Genomic DNA, 25,260 nt, shown 5'->3' on the forward strand with positions numbered 1-25,260 from the left:
CCAAGGCAATGTTTATACAACAAAACTATGATTTTGCATTTTTTATACATATATATTTGCTTTAAATGGTACAATACATTACCAGTACCTTAAAAATCCATTGTCCAGAAGCAGGTGTGATAATATTAAAATACAGAAAAAATATTAAAAGTAATGTAAAATTAAACATCATGGCTCTCGTCACTAAGTATTTAAGTCAATACCTTATATAATATCAAAATATACAATTGAAAATTTATTTTTACATATTTTTTAAGTGATTAAAATCGTGTCCAGAGTTTTTGTCAAAACCATCAGATTTTTTTAAAAGTACAAAAAAATCTGCAATTATTGTGGGTAGCTTACACTCTGAGGACCCCTTTACCACTTCCTGTTTGATACACATGCCATGAGGTCACTGCTGTGATAAAAAAAAAAAAAAATTTAGTTTATGGCCTACCTTTCTGACAAAACTCTGTCACAACCATAGTGCGTCAACACGTTACGTTGAAACCAAGCACACCATTGTTTTTCTTGTGACATTACCAATATGTTTGATGTGTCACATGGCCCTCTTCCTATTGAAAAAACAAAAGTTGTATCCAAGATGGCCAACTTCTAAATGGCCACCATGGTCACCACCCATCTTGAGGAGTTTGCCCCCTCACATATACTATGTGCCACAAACAGGACTTTAATATCACCAACCATTCCCATGTTATTACGGTGTATCCATATAAATGGCCCACCCTGTACTTTAGGAATCAAGGAGTAGTAGGTAGCTACTTGCTGGTGAACTATTAAGATGTAGAACTTGACATGTGCAAAAACAAAATTGTTATGATGTGTCTTGTGATATTACATAAGTTGTTAAGGTTTAATGGTCATTTTGAAAGAAATAATATCTTGTTTTCTACTAGTGTGTCACCACAGTCAGATTTGTGTCACCACCGTCAGCACCTTGTCAACTCCATAATATGGAGTTTTTGTTTATTTTTCTCTTTTGAAGAACCATATATTTTCCTCCCTCATGATCTTCCAATAAAAATACATAATTTTCTCAATAAATGTGTAATTTGCATGCTGCTAAATATGATTGTTTCTTATAGAGATTAAATACAAGCTTCTGAAAATATGTATGACTGTAACTCTAATAATAAAAAGCCAAAACAATCTTACTTTTAAACGTGGTATAATTAGTTTGAAAACATATGTGCATAAACAGTAGAACAGAGAAGCTGCTAATGGTCAAAATAGCTGAAACAACTTAATTTAAAATATATATTTTTGCATTTCTTTGTGTCTGACGGTGTTGACAAAAACCTTGCACTTCTCCAGCAAAACCATAAATTATTAAAAATGTTACACCTGGGAGATTGTACCAAAACATGGTGAGACAGCCAAAACTTTGTGTAACAATTATATGTAAATATGTTTTTGAAAAATCAAAAAATATATTTTAGAAAATTAAAACCTGTTTTGTCCCTAATCTCAGGAATCACTGGAATGCTAGAGCTGGTTATGGGTAGCAAAGCGCAGGTAAAACTGTTCTTCAGTTGCAAAGTCAGATTCTTGCCTGCTCTTCCAGGATGCGTGGGAGTGTGAATAAATGTTTTCGAGATTGTCTGAAAACAGCACAGCTGGTGCCTTGGTCTGCTGAGGATGGCTGAGAAGATTCCCTCATCTGTTGTTTGTCCTCGTGAGATATTTTTGAGTTGAAAATTGGCCTGTTTTTAAGTGAAGAATGCGGCACGAAACTGGTGGAAAGTGATTACGTAGGGCTGCAAATGTGTTTATTGGAATATTTTAGTTTAGCATATAATTTTACCTGTTTACAGTTAGCACTTCTCATGAAAACATTTGGAGAAAACGCACTTGAATATTCATGACTGAGTCATTCTAGCAGTGTGCCATAATAAACGGTAAATAAGAATAAATAATAAGTAGGGCCGTAGTCGATCTTTATGGAGGTTACTGTGGTTTTATATACCTTAAAGGGAGTGGTTATACTTCATTAAAGTGCCCATTATAAACTTACAATAATATTTAAATGACAATTTTAGCATTCATACCTTTTGTTCATTATCAGGTTGTTATTTTTTTTCCTTGTTCTTTTGAATGATGCATTTTTTTTTTTTTTGCAATATTGCCACCACAATGAATTTTAAATCAAACAAGATGTGATTGAAGTGCAGACTTCCAGATTTAATGAGGGTGCTCTATCAGTACTTTACTGCAGCCACCTTCACTTTGTTGCTTGTTTGTGGGTCAGATAGATAGATAGATCACAAAAATGACCATTTGTAAAACACAAGCTTCTGAAAAGTTGATAAAGAACCTGGCATCCAAGTATGGACCAATCTGAGAAATCAGAGTGAAATTTAATCTGTAGAGCAGTGGTGTGAAACATAAGGCCTAGGGACCAGGATCGGTCAGCAAAGATTCAAATCTGGACCACTGAACGGCTTTGAAAAAATGTTAAGCAGGGCATAGATTTTGGACCTATAACTGTATTTTCATAGGTTTTTACAGCTTCTTCTACTGATAAAGACTCCCCCGCCCCATGAGTATTTATAGTACACCAAAGTAACAGATAAACAATACCACAGAAATGTCTACATAAATTTTTTTTAAATGGTGATTTGTTAATTATTAATTGCTCTTCCGTAATTGTAATTGGAAGAGAGTCTGAACAGCAAGGTACGGCACATTTATTTATTTGTGATTTCTTTCATTTACTACAGAAGCATTTATTTATCGTGTAGACAAACCGAGACTTGCTGTTAGAACTGCACTTCTTTTTTTTTATATTAAACTAGATTAAATGTGTAGTTAAACATCTTCACACCAAGAGAAAAGGAAGTTTCGCTTGTTCGGCCCACTGACTACTTAAGATGAAAATGATCTGTATGTGGCCCAGGATGTAAAATGAGACTGACATCCCTGCTGTGGAGGATAGAGTTAAGTTGAATATCATATATAAAGTAGGCTATAAAAAATGTTTCTTTTTTTACGTGTGACATAAAGACAAGTGTGAATGTTTTTAAATATATTATCTAATTGAGTTTGACTTTTGACGGCTGCCATCCAAATGACACACGCTGAGTGTACGAAATTCTCAAGTTCTACTTCGTCCTTGAACGCAGCACTCCTGTAACCCTGTCTGATGCGTGTGGGAGGAAGAGGAGGGCTACATCTGATGTACGTGCCCTGTCCACTCCGTAAAGATCTGCAGGAGGACACGTCCGAGCTGCCGTCCAAGTCTTTCCTCTTCTGCTGGCGTGAATCGGAGTAAAGCTGGAGCCGGCGGTGCACTGTCCGCCGCCCGAGGAGCGGCACTTCCAGTGGAGTGGCACCGAGCGCCAGCCTCCGCCTTGGACCGACGAACTGGCTGAGATGTCCCGGCACATCTACACCCGTCACGGGATAGGAGAGGGGATGCAGAAGCCCGTGTTTCAGGTAGGAAAGAAAAAAAAAACATGACGTGAAACAGCGAGAATCTGTAGCAAATGTTTTAATGATACGCGAAGACAAATTTTAAAATATATGCAAATATGCACGGGGGGAATAATGAAGCCCCCCTTACTCCACACTACGCTGACATAATAATAATAATAATAATAAAAAAAAACACAAGTCATCCTGCTCGTTGTCTTGGTGAGGATGCATTCATTATCTCTAACTAGTCCTCGAGGTGTTATTAGTCAAACTGAGACTGCACGGGATCTGCAGCGTGGCGTGAATTTGATTTATTCAAAAAGGAATGAAATTAGGTGCTCAATTATTAAGCACTTTATGACGGAGCCCAGCTCGTGATGCATGAGGTAGTTTAAAAACTTTTCCAGGGAAGGGAGGTACTTTACCCCCTCCCATATTTTTTCTGTGTTACAACATTTGCAGATTGTTAATGTAACTGTGTGTGCACTTAGATGTAATGAATGGGAGTGCTGCTATTTGATTACCAGGAAAGAATCAGATATGAATCAGATAGATATTATGAAGCATAATAATCAATGTAATAATCAATTTTCCTAAGACTATGTAGCCTAATAGATGTGGTCAGAAATTCATCCTGCTCAGGATGGTTCAGGCTCGGCCTTGAATCACATTTCTTTGTGTTTTTGGACTGCTGACTTCACGAACTTTAAGGATTTTACTCTGGGAGGGGGAAATTTTTTTTAACATTCACTACATTAATCAGGCAAATAAGACATTATCTACTACAGAATGTGTGTAAATACAGAACTCAGCAAAGTGGCCTCGTTAGAGGCCGTTATACACAGCGATGGCACTTTTGCTTTGTGTTGTGATTTTCTGAAGTTATAGTTTGGCCATTCCTGCAATTTAAAATTAAGATGGGATCACAGAAAGTGATATTCCTCCCTCTGCTGTCACGAAGGGATATGATGCCAGGCGCAAGAGTGTCATAAGAGCCAAGCGCTGCAACCATTTACTATATTTCACCTCATTTCCTGCTCAAGTGAAGTATGCCCTCGCTGCACTTAAACAAATTGCTTTAGTGTGAAAATAGGTCAGAAAAAACTGAATCCGTACATCGGGGCAGTGTTCACGCAAAGCTGCACTTATCATAGACCTTAGTGTGACAGTCTGAGAAAGCATTAAAAGACCGGCTTCTTATAATCAGGTCATCACAGCAGACAAGAGACAGCTGGTTGGCATCAAAGTCACTTAAAACAGAGAGACTGAGATGCTGGTTTTAACTGGGTTACTGAAAGAAAGGTGCCCTTGGGTTTGTCCTGTAGGGGAGAGGGGGATAAACAAAGGGAAGGTCCAACAAAAATACAGTCACAAATATAAAATAAAAGAGCAGAGTTCATTCGCGGGTCTGTTTTGCCTTCATTAGGCTAACAGGGGGACTTACTCCAGACGCAGTCGACTGAAGAGGTCCGATGGCAGCACCACTTCCACCAGCTTCATCCTCAGACAGGTAGGACATGACGAACTTGAACTTTTAGAGGTCAAGCATAAACCTGCTTAAACTACATGAATGACTGCATTTCTGCTTAATACAGTCGAGGCATAGATCTGGTTAATACTGATGAAAGCTTCACCATGTAGCGCTGCACCTGCTGTTAATTCTGGCTACAACACATATGACAAGCGTCTTTAGTTTACGTAGCAACTCAGTTCAATTCAATTCAGTTTTATTCATATAGCACCAAATCACAACAACAGTTGCCTCAAGGTGCTTGATATTGTAATGTAAAAACCCTACAATAATACAGAGAAAACCCCAACTGTCAGATTACCCTGCCCTAAGAGCAAGCAATTTGGCAACAGTGGGAAGGAAAAACTCTCTTTTAACAGGAAGAAACCTCAGGGGTCACCATCTGCTGCAACTGGTTGGGGTTAAGGGGAGGGAGACAGGACATAAGACACACTGTGGAAGAGAGCCAGAGATTAATGGTCTTAGCAAACATCCTAATTGTGTCTTAATAGCCTACCAGGTCCTTTGGAAAGGGGTTAAAGAGCTATAAACAACACTATGAAGCACTTAAGACTAATAATTGATGCAAACCCCAGCTCTGACAGTGAGTGGTGAACACTTGCTGTTTGCAGATATCCCTGGTGGAATGAAGTGTTTTTGAGAGCACATCTCTGGACCACTGTTGATTTCTGACCTCAATCCATCATTACATAACTTTTGGTTAGACTCATATGGGTTTGGCTCCAATATGAAGTGGAAATTGAATGTGAAGAGAAAACACTGTGGCAGCAGATAACATGTTGCCAGTTTAGAAGATGTTCTGCTGTAGTCCAGGGAATAAATGGCCTTGATTTGTTCTCACTTGGGAATTTAGCTAACTGACCTGCTTTTGAGTCATCTACCAAACTTTCACGAGTCACGGGAGCAGCGCCAGGCAACACTGTTTGGATGCACCGCCTCTTTTGTATATGTCACAGTGAAAACAAAATTCAAATTGGTTTCTTAAGTCCCTTCTTTAATTCATAGTGTGCTTGCGCCAGACTACTTTACAGTGCTTACCGTGGACTTTGACATCCTGCTGACAAGTTACCAAGGGAACCAAGGCTGCAGAGGCCATACAAAGATACAAGAATAGTTCATCAGTGACTACCTTTGTCCCAAAGCCCCAGTCTTCCTCTCCCTTTTTCACTGCCTTTTTTATGCTTTCAAACCTGACCTCAAACAAACTTGGTCACATGTGCTCTTTGGAGATACAGTAAATCAGACCAAATCAAGTTGGAGAAAGAACTGAATCGTCAGATGTGAGTTATGATGGTGTTATCCCCCATTAGTCACAGAAATCATCTTTTTGTACCTAATTCCAATTTAACAAAACTGAGCATAACACCAGATGATTAGCAATGTAAATAAAATATAAGATCTGTATTTTATTGAGCAGCACACTAATGAATGCAGTTTATGTTCAAAGTGTAAACATCATCCATTAATTAGTGAATGCCTACTGCTTGACACTGGAGTAATAATATGACTCACAGGAAGTGAAGAAGGTGGAAAAGACACAGTGTTGCAGACAGAAAGTACCTCAAAGAAAGAAAGAGTAGACAAAAAGAAGGAGAGGCAAAAAGGAAGTAAAGCACAAGGACAGTGGAATGAAATGAAAGCTCTTGCCCACTCCGTTTACTTATTACACACTCAGAGATTTCTGTAACACCCCCGCTGTGATTTGTGTCATCACCGGTGTGATCGTCATCAGGTAAGAAGAGAAGGAGTGGGCTCTCTCTCTTTGATTTCCACGTGTATCCATAGTAACAGCCTTCAACAACAACAGGGGTCAAGCCGACAAGGTTGATTAGCAGAAAACTGCGCCGCCTCCTTTCTTTTCACAAGAAGGTAACAATTTTTTTTATTTATTTTACAGCAAAAACTCAATGAAAGGAGAAAAAAGTGAGATGAAGGCATTCTTTACAGCAGCCGAGGTAGATATAGAATGTTTTTATTGAACGTTCCTCCTCTACAGATCATTTGTGGACATTACAGAATCATGGTCAACATTATAAATCTTCCCTGGACTCTGGAGTTATTAATGTTAGTTTGTTCAGCTCTGCAACAAGGGAGGATTAGGCGTGATCCACGCGAATATGAATTTTTGTATCGTTTTCAAAATTTGGTTTTTAAATATTAGCCTTTTCTGTTGCAAATTGTGATCTTAGGCCAGTTCAAATGTGACTATGTGATGTAAAGAGTCCAAGAAAGACCAAAAAAGTTGCAGTGTCACAGTTCAATGCAGCCATTTACTGTCTGATCAATTATTGTGGTTCCAAAGACAGATCACGTTGTACAGTACAGTAAAATGATGGTGATACCAGATGTCAGATATCTTTGAAGTAACATTACATCACTCGTAACCTTGCAGTATTTGACATTACAATGACATTACGATTGGGAAAAAAAGAAAGAATAATGTGCATTGTACTGTGTGGGTATTGTTTGACAAGATATGACAGGTTGTGTTGGCAGCATAAGCAAACAGCAATCCAACTGTCACCAGAATGCGATATAAATATTGCTCTTCACCCACTTCTAACCAGTAGGAGCACAAATACAACATTTTTCATCTGTGTAATAACCAAAGATTGGCAGAAAATAGTGCATTTAAGTAGGAGACCACAGGGACCAGGGCAAGGCGAGGTGGGGTCTGGCGTCTTCTGAATGACCTCTGGTGCTTGTCTTACAAAGAAAAATGAGAGAAAATGACTTAAATTAATTGTTTGCTCCAATGGACGGCTGTGTCACAATACAGGGACATTATGTTCCAGGAGATATGGATGACAAGTCTGAGTCACTGCATGTGATACTGAACAGATCTGCTGCCGAGATGGTAAAAAACTGATTCTCCCAGATGGTACGCAGAGCACCTACACACAGATGTTTATGTGTGCTGTTGGCGAGTGGATACCTGCTCGAATCCTGAGCCAGGCTTTAAGGTCCATGAAAGGATTATTTATAAGACAGACTTGTAAAAAGGCCTTTAACCTTTCCTCCATAGCAACAACTTAAAGATGCAGATAGATACAGAAGACGAAACATTCAGCTTTTTTTATTGTCTGTTTGTATTTGCATTTGTTTGCAACCAGTTTGCATTTCTCTCTGGTCACTTAGCATTTTTGTAGCAATTCTTGTAATGTGAATTTTCTATCTCCTTATGCTAATTTGTCATCTGTTTCTGTTCAGTTTTTGTCTCTGCACACATTTTCAGGTTCTTTTGTCTGCGTTCAAAATCGTTTTGCAGCTGTCTGTATTCATCGCACCTCTTTCTTCAGCTGGCTCTATTTGACCCTCATGCATCTTATTATGTTTTGTTTTTAAGACTAGCTGCTGGTTTGCATCTTTGGAGGTCTTTGCAATTGTTAAACGCATTGACCTCATAATAAGAAATGTTAACTCTCCCTTCAAACAGGGGTTCTGAACTCTTGAGGTTAGCTGGGTCTGTACTCGGGTAGGCCATTCAGCAGTTCTGAACTATGGTTGGGATTTTATCAGGAATTCCTGAATTCATATTCATATGAAACAATATATATGTAACAAATGACAAAAAAGATCATCTCCTTCAAAGATCCCACATTTACATTGTGTACAGTTCTCATTATCTTCTTTGCTTTTTTAGTCTTTCAGTTCTACCTGAATCTACTACTTATAACATAGACACTTCTCTACACATATGTATTAAAGATAAGTGATATGAGTGGGAATAATTTTACAGTGCTGCTAACAGCAAGTACATGTATGTAATTTAATTTAGGGTTTATGTTGTCTAACAAAAAATGAGTAAAAAGCACCAACAACCAGTTGCAGCAGATGACCGCCCCTCCCTGAGCCTGGTTCTGCTGGAGGTTTCTTCCTGTTAGAAGGGAATTTTTCCTTCCCACTGTCGCCAAGTGCTTGCTCCTAGGGAGTCATCTCATCGTTGTTGTTTTCTCTGTATGTGGGGTTTTTAATCTACAATATAAAGTGCCTTGAGGCAACTCTTGTTGTGATTTGGCACCATATAAATAAAGTTGAATTAAATTATTCAAAGCAGAACAATTGTCATTTGGGGAACTCTGAGCTTATTAAAGAGCTTATTGAAACCAGTCTGTCTTGATAACACAGACATAAACATACATATATATATATATATATATATATATATATATATATATATATATATATATATATATATATATATATATATATATATATATATATATATATATATATATATATATATATTTAAAAACACCAAACCAAGCAATTTATGTTTATCATGGTTCAAAGGTGAAGACACAGATGATCTTTTTTTCTTGGTGTTGGAATTAATAAGCCTAGGTCAAGTTATTTCCTACATTAGCTGTCTCTTACTTACAGTTAATTCAGTTGATACTGACGTCCAAATGAAGGGAAGAAAGGGGGTTTCATACGTAGCAGACCTTTTATTTTGAGATGCCCCGAGGACACAACAAGAGTACAGTGATGAATTTTGGTGGACCAATAGATGTTCTCAGCAGAAAATGACCTCTTAGTCACAGCCGAATTTCCTGACTGCCTCTGTTACATCGCCTGAATTAATTTCTTATCCCACATTCACGTCCTGGATCGCAGTGTTTTCATTCTCTAAATCTGTTCCGTGACTTTACGTGAATAAATCTTGGAGTCATGAATGAATGTAAGGCTCGCAGAGTTAATTGATTGAATTCATTGTGAGATTGCTAAACCTATAATGCCGTCCTGGAAATTTAATTTGCCTTGCCGACTCACGATACATCAAACAGAGGCAACTCTTTAACCTCATTTTTCAGCTTGCAGCTTGTGAAATGATAAGGAAGAGACTTCACACTGCTAATCCCCCTTATGTAGGTCACATGGCTAAACTCAACAGCCTTTAAATTGTGAATTACTTGATGGGCCAAGCCACCACTGCCGTCGCTCGCAGCTGGTATTGCACGCTAGTCTGTCAGCACCTCCTGAGTAGATGATGGAGACAATCTCATAAATTACAAATGAAAGGTACTTTGTTATCAGTTGGAATTGATTGCATGCTTAATTTAGAAAATGGCAAAAGGAGTAGGAGCAAGTTGAAGTGCCCTTCTAGCTGAGAAACTAAAGTTCCTTTCTGGCTTGTCTGACATTTCTTGCACTTTGTTTCTCTTTATGGGATGTTCAAACTGCTTCTACCCTGATAGATCCTTTAAAAATCAGGAAACCTAACTGAACTCAAATGGATGCAGTGACAGCTCGAGATATGAGTAAGAACACAAATTCTTTGTGCCTCTCTTATCCACTTTGTTCCATTATTAGTTCAGTTTCTTGTCATTTTTGCAGCCGTGGTTATGACTGTGTGCGTATGTGTTTATTTTCAGTGAGGTAATGTTGCTCGAGCTGTCGTGTTACACGTGATATCTAATTATACCACCAGATCTACGTGGCAGTGTGATCCCACTTTTCTCCAGAAGCATATTTCACCCTTTGTGCTCTTTCTATTTTATTTCCCCATCTTTCTTTATTTCTCTCCCTTTCTTAAAAAAAAGCACCCTGTTATGTGATATTTCATGCAGCTTCAGCCTGAATAAAATGACCTTTATTTTGAAAGGTCTCCCTTTGATCTACTGTTCCACACGGGCCAGAGGGGGTCTGCCGGGAGCTGCTGTGCAGAATAAAGACACAGAGCAATATCTAAATGAATGATGAGGATGTAGCACCCGGCTCTGTGCCTCCACTAAAATACATGCAGTATAGACACAAAAAAAATCTGATGTTTTGGGAAGAGCTTGTTCGGAGCAAGTTAAAAAAAAAAAAAGGAAAAAACGTGGCGATGTTGATGAAGATGCATTATCGGATCAAGAGAGGGTGCTGTTGCTCTACTATGCCTAACAAATGGCAACGTCTCAGTGCCAAACTTGTTTGAGTAGGATCATTGCTGAGTTTGTGTAATGTGTGTGTGTGTCTGTGTATGTTTAACAGGGAAATTTGTATTATTATTATGAATAGTATCAAGAATTTCTTTTAAAGCTCAAAGCCAAAGTAGGGAAATATGAATTGCAAAACAAATACTCTAATTTACCTTATTAATGATTTTCATGTATGTTTGTATTACTGAGGTGTTTACTCTGAAAATAAAGATTGTGAAGTCTTTCACCTGCACAAATGAAAACCTTTTGTACAGCAATGAATTCAAAGTCATTTGTAGCTTAACATCCTGCGGTAATTATGGGATTATAAAAATAAGAATCTATATTTTTAAATGCACTGTTGTTTCACATGTAAAGTAGTTATAATAGCAACAGATGCTGTCCATGAAAGGTGTCAAACTGTAGATTTGAAGTTCTCTAGCTTTTCTTGATTGATCTCCTCTGCGATCACTCTCCCTGTAGCAGATATTTACAGATTGATTTTTACGGCTCCGGTGTGTTCATGAAGCTGTAAAGACGCGGGCGCTCCTTGTAGCGGAGCAGCAGCTCGATCGCATCAATTCTGCCTAAGTATCATCACTCAGCTGTTCGCCTTTGCTGCCATTCTGCATGTGCAAATTAAATGTCGGTGTTTAGTGTGAAAGATTACCTCACGCTCACATACAAGGACAGGATTGACACGGCTTGCTGGTTAATGATGCTCTCAGGCTGCAGACGCCCCCGCCTCTTTCTCTTCTCTCTTTCTTATTCACAGCCAGCCGGGCTGACTGGAGCCTGCATCGGCCAATCGGCAGCCTGCATCTCACGTCTGTCATCAACCAGTGCTGGGGAAGGGATTGGCTCGTGCAATCTCAGCTTGGAAGGCAGATGAAATGCCAGGTCTGCTCAGCCTCTGGGGATAGCCAAGCTTGTCTTATAATGGGAAACAACACTTGTTTGACCTGGGAGCAGTAACATCTAATTCAGCATTAGGAGAAGTCTGGACTCCAGCTTTTTTCCCTTTTCTTTTATAAATCTGTTGTTCTTCTGTGATCTGGGTTCTTTTTCATCTACCTTCATGTGGAGGAAGAGACTGCTGGTGCTCTCTGTCACTCCCCTATCCTCATCATCCATCCTCTCCAGAACAGGTTGATCTTGAGCCGTTTCGAACTATTTTGCACTGAAGAGCTCATTTTTGGGAACCTCACTCCTCCATGTACGATAACTTGTACCTTCATGGATTTGAAGACTCGGAGGCGGTGAGTGGAGAGTGGCGTCTGGCACTTGTAAACCACGCTGTTCTGTTCCGTCGTGGCTGCTTGATCCATACATAAACTCCCACAGAATGCGTTGAGACTTGAGTGGGCTGAGCGTGCACTCATCTCGGGGGAGTTAGAGGAGGGAACGGTGTGTATGAGTGTGCATTTGTGTGCATGTCTCCTCGACCGGTCAAAAAGAAAAATACAGTTTTCTCACTGATACTATCAGCTTGGACGCCAGTTCTCCTCCTGTCTGGGCCGGCTGTCTGCAAAGCTGAAAAGTATTGTCTTTACCATGTATGGCTGATTGGCCGGTATGCATGCTGTTTGCCTCTGTTTATGAGCATTGTGAGCACGTCTGCATGATTCCTGTGTGCCTCCACCTTTATCACACCCCACTGTACATCATCATGGTTTATTGAAAAGCCCAACAAACATAATCAGCGTTCACTACGGCCATCTGCATGATGCTGATGTGCTGATGCATGCCAACTGTTACATTCGTCACTCGCAGCATGAATGCCTTTATGTTCGAGAAACACGTTGCCATTAAGGGAATTCTCATCTTTGCCACAGATAAGTGTGCGTAGGCACCTTTAATACAAAGAGGCAGACAGGAAGAAAAATGTGCGGAAGCAGAGAAAAATGCTTACAAAGGCAAGGAATATAGAAGCTGCTGCCAGGAGGGAGGGAATCCCACTGAGGCAGAATCTGTCTGAACCTTTCCATAAATCCACCTGAGATACCGGCTGCCTCATAAAGACTAAAAAGTAGAGGGGATTTTATTCACATGTTCTGTCCTGTCTGCAGCGTATACAGAGAGATTTTCTGTGTTTGCATTGTTGTTTGTTGCGACTTTGAAAAATGTGTTCATTTTTATGTGTCAAGTTTTGTCAGTGGTGTGGTATTAGTAGCTTCTGTTTGTTGTTGTTTCTTTCCTGCATTGGGAGTTATTTCCAAAAACCTCAAATTTCAGGCCTTACACTCAAAAGCTCTGGGCGCCCAAAATAACTCTCTTAATTTAGTTACTCTCTTAGGCGCTGATAGTACAGCAAGATCCAGAAATAACATGTTTATTTTGTATTATTATTATACGTCAGAATAACTAATGAGCCTGAAGACAGTTTACTCCCACGTGAGACTGCTCGGGAAATGGATTCGGGAAAATCCCAGTATACTCTAGAAACTGTCTCATACAGGATAAAACTGGATCCATTCATTCCTTTGTTACTACTAAGTCAAAAACACACTACGTTTGATCCTGCTGGTCAATTTCAGTGAATCAGTCAATGAGTATTTCTGTCAATACAGGCAGCCTATTGTTGTACTTTAATGAGTACTATTAAATCAAACCTGGAGAACTTGTTCATGCACTCTGTTGGGCTGCCGTGTTCCACATTGTTCCATGTTTAGCTGTACTGGCAGCGTCACAGAACACACCTTTGACCTTACTGATCCCGTGGTTTGCTATCAGCACTTATCTTTAGCTTGTTTTTTTTTTAAAGCCAGGAATGTCACACAGACTTGTCATTCATTTCATTTCCAGCACATATTAAGCTGCAGGCTCTCTTGTTTGACTCATTTTCAGTAAGAGTTTTGGAGGGACATTGTTTGACACACAAATATAATCTATGTGTTTGGTGTTTATGACCTTCCCAACTTTTTTTTGACGATTACTCCTTCTTTTCCAAAGCTCAACATTTTTCAGCCCTCGGACAGTTTCACCAGAAATGTTAGTCAAGTAAAATTAACACTCCAAATTAAAAATCCAGAACAAGTGTTTTACCCAAGACTACCCAGAAAGCAGCTGTTTGGTCCATTTTTAAAATGTTTAGCAGAACATGCAGGACTTTCCGTTTTGTGGCCTTGATCCATTTTTATCTGATGATGTAATATTTAGAGTCAGTCGAACATAGTTGGTGGAAACTTCCATATGAGTTTTTTTTTTTTTTTTGCAGAGTCACTGTCCTTCCCTAGCTTCTGGTAGTGATGTAAACCACTTTCTACCCTTCTGCAAACATACAGTATTGTTCACTGCATGACTCACCTTTATAACAGGTATTATGAAAAACACAAAGCCTAGTAAACCTTCTGCGCTGGCTCATAGTAGTTTTACTATTGCAAATAAGACGTGGAAGCAGCGCCTGAAGGAGACACTGTTTATTTCTAAACCAAGTCTTTCCATTATACACTCACTGGACCCCTTAGTACTCAAAGGTTTCATCCATTTTTTGTCTTCAGAGTTGTTTTAATTCTTTGTGGGATAGGTTCAAAAAGGTGTTGGAAACTTTGCTCATGGATTTTGGTCCATTTTGACATCGCAGTATCAAACAGTTTTTGCAGTTGCTATCAACAAATCACCCATTCCACCGCATACATCATGGATTGAGATCTATTGGCTTTTTGGCTGTTTAAGTACAGTGAACTTCTACTCATGGTAAAGTAACCTGTTTGAAATTATTAGAACTTTGTGACAGGACACATTATCCTGTTGGAAGCAAAAGCAAAATGTACATAGTCAGCAAACTCTGGCATTTAAAGGGTGCTGAGATGGTACTAAGGGCGATACTGTATTTTCTCTTTTTTTTGGCCATTCTCTGTAAACCCAAGAGGTGTATACCCAAAACCCTGCGCTGAATCATACTTGTTATTAATCTCTGGCTCTTTTCCACAGCGTGTCTTTTATCCTGTCTTCCTTCTCTCTCCCCAACCGGTCGCGCAGATGGTCGTCCCTCCCTGAGCCTGGTTTTGCCGGAGGTTTCTTCCTGTTAAAAGGAAGTTTTTCCTTACCACTGTCGCCAAAGTGCTTGCTCATAGGGGGTCATATCATTGTTGGGTTTTTCTCTGTATGTATTATTGTAGGGTCTACCTTACAATATAAAGCGCCTTGAGGCGACTGTTGTTGTGATTTGGTGCTGTATAAATAAAATTGAATTGAATTGAATGGTTTTGTAGGAAAATCCCAGTAGACTGCGACCAACAATCATGCCATGCTCAATTCAATTAACTTCAACAAGATATTTATGATGACGTCTACATGTCTAAATGCATTGAATTGGCTGATCAGATATTTGCATTCATGAGCAAGTGAACAGGTATATCTAACAGAGTGAGTTCATAAGGAGCTAAAGGCCCACAAGTGGGCCAGGTTTTCAAAGAACTTTGAGAAATTTACCCTCTGACCTTAAAGCTAGTGGATGCAGTGATGGTGCCAGTTGTATGTGCTGAGGAGGGAATGCTTTTCGTCTTACAGTCTGGGACTGATAGTCACATAGGTCAGGGCAGGAAGATGATTGGAGATGGGAGAACGGACCGAGCTTCGGCATCTGGACAGATAAGGTTAGAGTGTGGCATGACGGACTCAAGACCGGCCACTTGACACTTCGATAATGAGCCACAGCTTGTGCGTTTGTGCAGAAATGGAAGGCGGGGGATATGAGTCTCTGCTTGTGTAATGTGCATGACAGTAATTTTAGAAATGCGTAGACATGCCTTGTGTTGACTGACGTCTTTGTCATTCATGCATTAATAACTTCAGGTTTGTAAAGTGGCAAATGTAGGGATCCGAGGTAATATGGCCTGATTTTAAAACACTAATACTAGTAACAACTGGATTTTTATTCTTACTTTTGAGATGATTGCTTCCAATAAACATACACAAAGGTATGAAAAATAAACTTTTTCTAGATTTTCTGATGTTATTTTACATTATAATATAATGTAAAGGTAAAGCTACTGTTTAAAACAATAGGTTCATGTTATAAACAAAGCAAGCCTCCATGTTGAAGATAAAATGTACATTATTCTCTGTTACAAGAAGATGTAGTTTGCTATTTTAAAAGAAAAAAACATACATCAGGTGATACTCTGCAGTGGCCAGCTGTGTGGTGGTTTTATTTCTTTTTCTCCACTCTTCCAGCTATAGATTTCATTTGTAATGAGGCAGTAAATAACAGTTATTTGTACCAACCAAAGACTCCCATGGCTCTGAATGGATCATTAGCAGAGACGCCTGCAAGCCCTGGACAAAGACATTAATCCTCACTGTCCAGCCTGGCAGGTTGACTTCAAAGACTTATTCTAGTACAAATGCCCTGTTACACATGTTGCCATTTATTTTCATTTAAGTTTTGATGTCCAGTGGGAGTGATAGTCACCAAACCCATGCTTCAAGCTCCCAACAATGCCATATTCAGGATAGGAACACATCTTTTCGTAATCTATCTTTGAAAGGTTGCAAATGGGGAAAAAAGACATTCAACTAAAGAAATTAAGGCACTTTAAAAAATAATCGAATGCATTTCAAACTGCTTCACAAGTGACAGACAGGATGGAAATATAAGAGAAACAAATATGAAGAAATCAGTATCCGAACAAGATTTTGTCTACTGCTCCATGCGAGATTTGTGTCCTCCATGAGCTCACCATAGCACACCTGCATCACAGTTTCTCAGGTGTACTGACCCAGTCAAACTCCCCATCTGCCACTGTCCCCCGAGTCGATCCCTGACAACAGTTGGGTGAGCCTCCTTGCCTCCTGGGGTAAGTGAGCATAAAGAGGGTGGCACGGTAGTGAGCACTGTTGCCTCACAGCAAGAATGCCCCGATTCTGAATCCACCGCTCAGCCTTTCTGTGTCAAGTTTGCATGTTCTCCATGTGCCACATGGGTTCTCTCCTTGTACTCTGACTTCCTCCAACAGGGCAAAGACATGCATGGTAAGTTGGTTGGTGAGTCTAACCTTAGAAATGAACATTAGCTCAAATGGTTGTGTTCTATATCTCTGCTGACTTGTCCACGTGGTACAGGTTTGTGAGCTTTTGCCCTGAGACGGCTGGGTTAGACTGCCTAAATTGGAAAAGGAATTAGCAGAAAATGGATGGATGAAACATATCAAGAGATGAATGCATAACAAAAAAAATGCATTTGATGGAAAAGTTTGGAAAGACAATTCCATAACACTGAATTGTCGGTCACTCCCATTAGCAAACCATGACAATTCCAAGTCCAAGTTTATTTATATAGCATATTTGAAACAACCTCAGTTGACCAAGATGCTGTGCAATGTAATTATGAACGTGCAATTATTAGCAGGCCTAACACATATGTAATATCATACATACACATACAGCAAGAGTTCTGTTTGTCACGCCAGATGATCTTGATGACGACGGCCTCGAAGCAGTACATCACGCCTTAGTCAGATGTCAAGGGTTTATAAGCATGTCTCATGCTGCCTGCAGCTTTGCACCATCGTTGTCATATATATGTGAAGAATCACAGCTTTCACATATTTTAAGATGAAACTGGAATATCGGTGTGCGTTTGGCATTTGGTTGTAATATTTCAACGATAGTAAGATATTCCCAAACAAACTGTTTTCTGGCATTTGCTCAAAAAGTCTTTCTTCACCACATATGACATTTTAAAATGAGACAAATGATGCTCTTTTTATAATATGGCATAGCTGCACCCTCCTTCTTCAGTCCTTGTCCTGCATGGATAGGTTGTTTTAAATAGAGCGTCTGGCAGCATCCATGGGGGAACACACTGTCCTGTCATCTGCTAGGTAAACATTTATGCTAAAGTCCAGTTTTTCAGCCCATTTAGCTGAAACTGCAGGACTCTGAACATCCACCAGCTGGCTACTCGGCAGAACTGAATGCAGAATCCGCCTGATTTGATGAGCTGGAGACATACTGGTATGAAGCAACAAGACATGTCTGTATTTAAACTGGTGTAACTGAGCACATTCACATGAATATTAGCGTGTATTAAGTGTTCAACTTAAATAAGTGTTAAAGACTGAAATGAGGTATTGTGTTTTATTGTATTAATTATCTGCCTTTTTTTTTTCAATCATTCATCATATCCTGACATCTGCTTTCACAGTTTCCCCAGTTATTAAATATCATGGTGTCTGAATGAAGCTGACAGACAGAATCGGAGTGTTAGTTTGTTCTCTGTGAGTTTATTTCTGGCACACACAGGAACATGATATTCTGAGTTTTGTTCTGTTTTGAATGGATGGATGACATGACAGCTCTGGGGTACAATACTGTTTAACTGTTTAGAAAGAAGATATTTAACTCCATCTGGACAGGGCCTTTCTGTGTGGAGTTTGCATGTTGTCCCTGTTTTTGCGTGGGTTCTCTCTGGGTACTCTGACATCCTCCCACCATCCAAAGACATGCTGTTAGTGGGCTTAGGTTAAATGGTGATTCTAAATTGCTTATAGGGGTGAATGTGAGTGTGAATGGTTGTCTGTCTTTCTGTGTTAGCCTCTCGCCCTATGGTAGCTGGGATATGGTGGAAGAGGATGGATGGATGGATGGATGGATGATGGACACTTTTTAAGGTTTTTGTTTTGCAGTCATATATTTCTTCATTTGTTTTGATGTTAATCAGGACACTTGTTGTTTCATGTGTCACATGGTGGGAAATGAGCTGCTTTGATTGATGAACAGCGACATGAAAGAAAAGAAGTCATTAAAATGAATGAATACATTCATGCATTACGTCATTACTCCTTCATTATACATTACACCATACCACGTGGTTTGGTAGCATAGTCGTCTTTTCAGATATTGCATAACATTTTCACAGTAAGCGTTAACTGAATGTCTGTAGTGCTTTGTTCCTGTAACTTTAGTCTAAGTGACAGATACAAGCAGCCAGATTGGCAAATAAAGAGATTTATAAATGCCTGCAGGCAGGTGGGTTACATGAACTGTGAGGAAGTGAATCATAAAGGATATTGACATTGCTGGTGGCAACTATTTTAGCTGCTATGTTCCCTCTCATCATTCAGCCATTTCCCGTATTTAATGCTGGTGACAAGGGGAATAACTGGCTCATGACCCTGGAGAGAAGGGTGTGCACAGCAGCCTGCAGGCCACAGAACATAGTACATTGCCTCTACCCTGAATGGAAAGCACTGATTAGCCGAAATTAGCATTTGGACCCCAGTGACTCTATGCAGTCTAATACAGTGCACTGAGTTAGACCTTTCCTGCTAGTAAGACACGTGTCCAGTGTCCATGCTTATGTAATTATTCATCTGCACCTACATTAATTTTGATTTCTGTATGGGTTTGGATTGTTTTCAGAAGCTTTTCAAAGACCAAAGGAAGGTAACTGACTGATATTCTACTCAGTAAATGTTTTCTTCTCAATTTAACAACATATAAGCTGTGTTCTCAAGTACTGGTCAAGTCTGCTAAGGTAAAGTTACAGTATGTTGCTTTGGCCATTTATTGGACTTTTTTGGTTTAGCACATTACTAAATTATCCACAGGGATCAGTGACGACACAGGATTTTAAAATGCTGTGGCTGTTTATATAAAATAGTCCTTGAAGCATTTCTCAGTAGCAGTAGTATCTTGAAAATGCCTCTGATTGCTTAATTAGGCAGTTACTGTAAAGCATTATCAAAATTAAAGTTAATTTCAATTATCACACGACTTTAAAACTGCATGGATTATATCAGCATTCAAAATGGTTGAGAGGTTTGCTTCTAATAGTTTTTTTTGCTAAAGTAACAATTTCCTCTATAAATTACCACTATAAATAAACAATTTCTAGTAATGTTCATAATCTCATGGGATCTACATCCACTACTGATGATGTGTCCCAAATTTTAATATTATAATCTAGATCAGATTTCTAATCCCTAAACCTAACCAAGGAAGGTAAAAAGAAACTAAAAATGGCAGAATAGCTTGTGATAAAAGACCGAAACACCCTGTGAATTTGAGGCACACAACGATGTGTCCCGCTGGTAAAGTTTCCGGGCTGCCTTTCCTCATAGTAGCCATCCCTCAAGACTTTCTCCATTTGAAGGAATGCACTATCAGGGATTGTAACATATAGTCATTTTATTGAATCATCACATAACAGGACATTGACTTTTTCTCTGTTTTACTTGTATCCATAATTTTCCTCTCGCCTGCTTTGATTCTTTGCTCATAAAGAGGCTGCTAGCTTTAGCCTTGTCTACTTTGCCTTTTTAACTTAAAATGTCCATGTTCAGTTGGGTAGGTTATGATTTAGGTGTCTGATTAGGTTTGCTGTTACAAAGGTTTTCCTGGTGGCCCCTTCTACATTGTCTCTCACAGTGAAGAGCGTCTACACTAATGCCGTGTTAGTGGCTGCGCATGTGTGCATGTTACACATGCGTAGACTGGGTTGTATGCAAGGCTGACTGGTTGCTCACTGGTCCAAGTTGAAAACACTGGAAACTGGCAATACTGGTCCCTGGCGCGTCAACAGGAGCATCCATCTGTCCATTTGCTTCCGCTTATAGAGTTCAGGGGAGGGGGGCTTAACCGGCTGCCATAAGGTGAAAGGTGGGGTATGAACTGGACTGGTAACCAGTCTGTCCCAGGGCTAACATAGAGAGTTAGAGAAACATTCACACCTACAGATAATCAATAATGACCATGTAACCTAATAACCTCCATATCTCTGGAGTGTGTGAGTTCTGTTTTTGGTCACAAATTGGTATTTTTAATGTTTAGTATCTCCTCTATTTGTCCCTGTAATTGTTAACTAGTCTGTTTTTAACTCAAGATAAGCACTTTTTCACCAATGTATTTTTCAACTGCATAAAATTCAGTGTATTCAAAAAATATATTACCACTATAAATAAAAGATTTCACAGTGTTCAAGCACTCTGTTCTGCCATGGTGCAGTTGTAACAAATTGGACTGTTGCCAGTTCTCCCACATGGCATTACAAACAGTTACAGTACCGGTCAGCCAAAGGTGACGTCCTCAGAGCCAAGATTTGCATTACTGCTGTGTGTTGACAGTGTAAGCAAACTATAAGTCAGCCCTGTTTGAAAATAGAGGCCTTGTACACTGTGGCTGAAAGCACTTGTTATGACTGATAGGTTTATACTCCAGGTCCATTATCTCAACTCATGTGCAAGAAGTGTGTTCTTTTTGCTTCACTCTCATGAGCCTATAGCATTAAGCTGATATAGTCACCTTAAATATCCAGGAAAGCAGGAATAGTTTTAAATGGTTTATTCCCAGAAGTGTGGCACAGAGGCTTGCAGGGTAGCCAACAAGTAAGCAGACAGGTAACAGGAACAAACTGGAGACTGGGCAACTTCAAATCAACTGTGCATTGAATTGGACCACTGCTTATCAAGAATTAAATCATGCTAGCTGTGCTATGGCCTGCATAGATCTTAGACGATCCTTTTGCTGGAAAACCACACATTCCCAGTGAATCACAGATGTAAGTCACAATGGATAGGATGCCTTTTATTGGTGGGGTGTCCAAACCATCCTTTGTATTACTAGAGCTTTGCTGGTGTTGATCAGCAGTAGTAGCGACAGGCTCTTGGTGGAACCTTGTAATGACTCTAGTCAGGATACTGGTGAGGTCTGGCACCCAAAAAGATTTATTGTTTAGTGCATGGCTGTTACAAGAGCATCAGCCCCAGTTTCCATTTAAATTGAACTTATCCATAAGCTCTTTGGTGCAAAACACCATTTTGCCATTCTTTGCCTTTATTGCTACTGTAACAGCAACACAGATGCAATCTGTTTCACCAAGCCAGCTGGCAATTTATTTGCTGTGTCTACGAACTGAAAAGCACCTTTTTCCTCCCACAGAACTTGCTTCACACAAGTGAAATGTTCTCTCCCACCAAATCAAGTTTGCAAATTGCTTCAGTAATTATTCCTTCTTAATCCTTCTTAATACCATAAGGGAGGACAAAATATCAGCTGTGCAAAATATCCTGCAGTGTGCTTCCCTCACTGCAGGATGGGCAGCTCACTGTATTTGATGCCTGGAGCCTGTTGAGTGCAATGATGTTGTAATAATTCTCTGCTGTGGGAAAATGTGCTTCCCAGCTGAGCATTCACTGTTGTTTCAAATTATGTTGACACATTTTTTTCAGCTAGTTGGTCAGAATCTTGCTCTTGTTGTAGTTCACAATCATTATATCTGCCTTGAATAAGTGGGTGGGTGTTTTTTACTGCTCCTCTAGCCCAGCAGTTAAAATGCCCAACACTGACTCTGCTCCAGAGTGACAGTTATGACATGTGATGAGACTGATCTTCAGCCTGAAGCAGACTTTATATTTATATACAGGCACACATACATAAGAATAATGCCAGACAAGAATTAGCCTGGAACTCTCCGCAAACCCAAATATAGTAAAAGGGGCAACACAAAAACACCACATTGGTACTGATGCCCCAAGGAGGGAATCCCTGGGTTGAGCTAACCAACTGACCTTGCTATCTCTTCCTGTACTTGGTGCCTCTCTCAACTGTCTCTATCAATTAATCCCCCAAACCTTATATTTACCATGCACATTTCTACTTTTCCTGGTGTCTGTATCGCAAAAACACAGCATGGAGCAAAAATGTGGACTTTAATAAAATTAGAGAAGTTACAGAAAAAAACTAAAATAAATTAGTTTCAAGAAATGGTTTAACTTGAACTTACCTGTCAGAATTAAGATAAGAGACCTAGTACTGTTCTCATGTCTGTCTTAAAGTAAACTTTATGCAGACAATGTATAAACTCACACTTTCCCTGTGATAGACAGTTTGATTACATTCTCACATCATGTGAAACTTTTACTAACGCCAGCTAACAGCAGCTAACAGCGGCTAACAGCGGCTAATGAGGGCTAACAGCAGCTAACAGAGGTTAACAGCAGCAAAGCCTGCACTTACCAACAGAAAATTTCAGGATGTCCTCAGTTGCTAACTCTCATCTGACAGAAGTGAGCTTCACTGACTCATCAGACTCTTTTCACAAAGAGTGAAAAGTTTCAGAGTAAATAGACATGAACACCTGCTATATTGACAGCTGAGGTAGACAGTTAACTGACAGCCTATACTCAACACAGATTTATGGCAGCCAGCCTTGTCTGATGCTAAAGTGGCCACTATAGCTAGGATTATGCACCTGAATTGGACCTACCATTAGCCTGATAAAAGGGGGGGGGGGAGCCTATGAACCATATAAAGCAAAATAAGTGACGTATTATATTTCATAAATCGAATGTTATATTGCGTTTAACAAAAAGCATGACTTAAGGTTGTTTTAGCTTTCTCCTCCAAATCTGAGAAGGATGGTGGGTGGGGGCATTTGTTTATACTATTCCTTTAAAACAATACTTATGACTTAAATAGTGCGTTACCCCTAAGAAAATAAGAGATGAACATCATATTCTTCAAATTTCCTTTTTTTTTGTCACTTAAACTTGAAAATATGTTACTGTGATGACAGGCTTTGGCAGAAGTGCCTTGAAGGCCACAGAGGTCAGTGCAGCAATGCATTTCATTCATTCAGGTTCAGCACAGATTTGTACATGAGACTTAAGACATAACTTCTCTACTTAATTCAAATTCAAATTCAAATGAGCCTTTTTTCAAGGGAGTAAAAGATTTTTGACATTTGTATTTGGTCCGTCGTGGTCTGTTTCGATTTCATCCTTTGAAATAAAAAATAATTTCACACACACACACACACACACACACATACACCTGGGTTTCCATAAAAATCTCTCTTTGTCTCTATATTTTTAAGAAATAGGCTTTTGACAAGCCCTGCATCTGTCTGTGCATTTAAATGTCTCCCCCTTTTTGAGCAGGACACATGAAATTGCACAACAAAGTACCTGCATCTATTGTGCTAATGGCTTGTTTCCATGTTTTGTGTTCTCTTTTTCTTCAGGGCTCAGCTGATTCCTACACAAGCCGACCATCTGATTCAGATGTGTCCCTGGAGGAGGAGAAGGAGGGTGGCCGGCAGGAGAGGGAGCAGCAGGCCACTGTTCAGCTTGAGAGAGCAAAGGTCAGTTTCACTAGGAGCTGTTTATGGGTAACGGAGCACCATAACTGGCTGTATATCACATAAAAAAAGAAGAAGCGATTTTGCATCACTGGTTGCCCTACTAATCTGTGCTAATGGCTGTGTAAAGGTTGCCATACTGTTTCTAAACTTTTACAATTTTCAACATTGTAAAAGTGACACCGTGTGCCAACATTCACACCGTAAATAAGTTACATCAAACAAACACAACAATGCAATTAAGTACTTCAGTGAGATGTAGCCTTTAACATTAGGAAAACACCCTTGACACTTATTGCTGCATCAGTTTAGGAAATAATGGTGAAATTAAACAGTTAAGCATTAAAATCTCTCAATTTGATCACTTCATTCACTGTGCAGGAGCAGATGATAATAATAATAATAATAATAATAATAATAATAATAATATTAATAATGATGTGGTTTTATGGCCTTGGTATGAGGCTTCCCTGCTATCTGCTGTAGATGTGGTGTGATCACTGCTGATGCTGTCTTCCAGGTCTAAAATAGCTTCTCTTCAGCAGTGCCCACCCCTCACTGCAGGCCATTCGTTCTGCATGTGTGATGCTGGAGCACGATGGGCACACTGGTGCTGTGCAAAATGTCACATTCTGTGATAGATTGTCTGAACTGCTAATATACAGAGTTATTGATACAAAAACTTGTCCCTCCTTTCTGTCTTGCAGACTAAAGCAGTTGCGTTTGCAGTGAGGACCAATGTCAGTTACTGTGGTGCGCTGGATGAGGATGTTCCCGTGGCTGGCACGGCTGTATCTTTTGATGCCAAGGACTTCCTCCACATCAAAGAGGTGCAATTCAGTTGTGGTGTGGCACTGTAGGGGGGGGATTCAATTCAGCCTGCACGGTTTAGTTTTTAACCGCAGGAGAAAGTGTTTTTTCAACTAAACAAAGAGTTTCATGTTAGCTATTTTGCTACTCTCTGTGTAACAAATTTTCCCATCATGGAGCTTGTGGCCTATCTCTGTTTTTTTTTCATCGCAAGAGCCAAGAAAAGAGTCATAAGCTAATCTGATATTCATAAAAAGAGCTAGGCTCAGATCTTTGGGACAATTTCGAAATGTAGCTTTTAAGTTAACAGACTGACTGTGCGTCCAGATTTCATTAATGTATCTGCATGGGTTGTCATGGTAACAACCTCAGCATCTGTAGCTATATAGCCATGATTAAGATGCAGCTTTCCATCACATAGGTTTCCCCCAAAGTGCTAGCAAACAAGTTGGGTTTTTTTTGCTGTGTGTGCACAGACTGTTGTTCTTCCCAGTTTCATCCATTGCTTCCTGCTA

The 25,260-nt window shown here is 39.6% G+C and overlaps 1 protein-coding gene across 3 annotated transcripts in view; it reads left to right on the plus strand.

Annotated features, from left to right (window-relative positions):
* Positions 1–3,133: 3,133 nt before the first annotated feature.
* cacnb4a (calcium channel, voltage-dependent, beta 4a subunit) overlaps positions 3,134–25,260 on the plus strand; it is a 34,393-nt gene continuing 12,266 nt past the window's right edge. For 2 of the 3 annotated variants that reach the window (XM_063498546.1, XM_063498547.1), the window contains exons 1-4: positions 3,134–3,438; positions 4,844–4,927; positions 23,819–23,938; positions 24,643–24,765. In XM_063498546.1, coding sequence (XP_063354616.1) covers positions 3,376–3,438; positions 4,844–4,927; positions 23,819–23,938; positions 24,643–24,765 — 390 coding nt within the window. In that variant the 5' untranslated portion in view covers positions 3,134–3,375. Of the gene's footprint in view, positions 3,439–4,843; positions 4,928–11,703; positions 12,111–23,818; positions 23,939–24,642; positions 24,766–25,260 lie in introns of those variants that run through there. The other variant, XM_063498548.1, reaches the window with a different exon arrangement.

Source organism: Pelmatolapia mariae, linkage group LG16_19 (assembly GCF_036321145.2).
Source record: "Pelmatolapia mariae isolate MD_Pm_ZW linkage group LG16_19, Pm_UMD_F_2, whole genome shotgun sequence".
NCBI classification, from domain to species: Eukaryota; Metazoa; Chordata; class Actinopteri; order Cichliformes; family Cichlidae; genus Pelmatolapia; species Pelmatolapia mariae.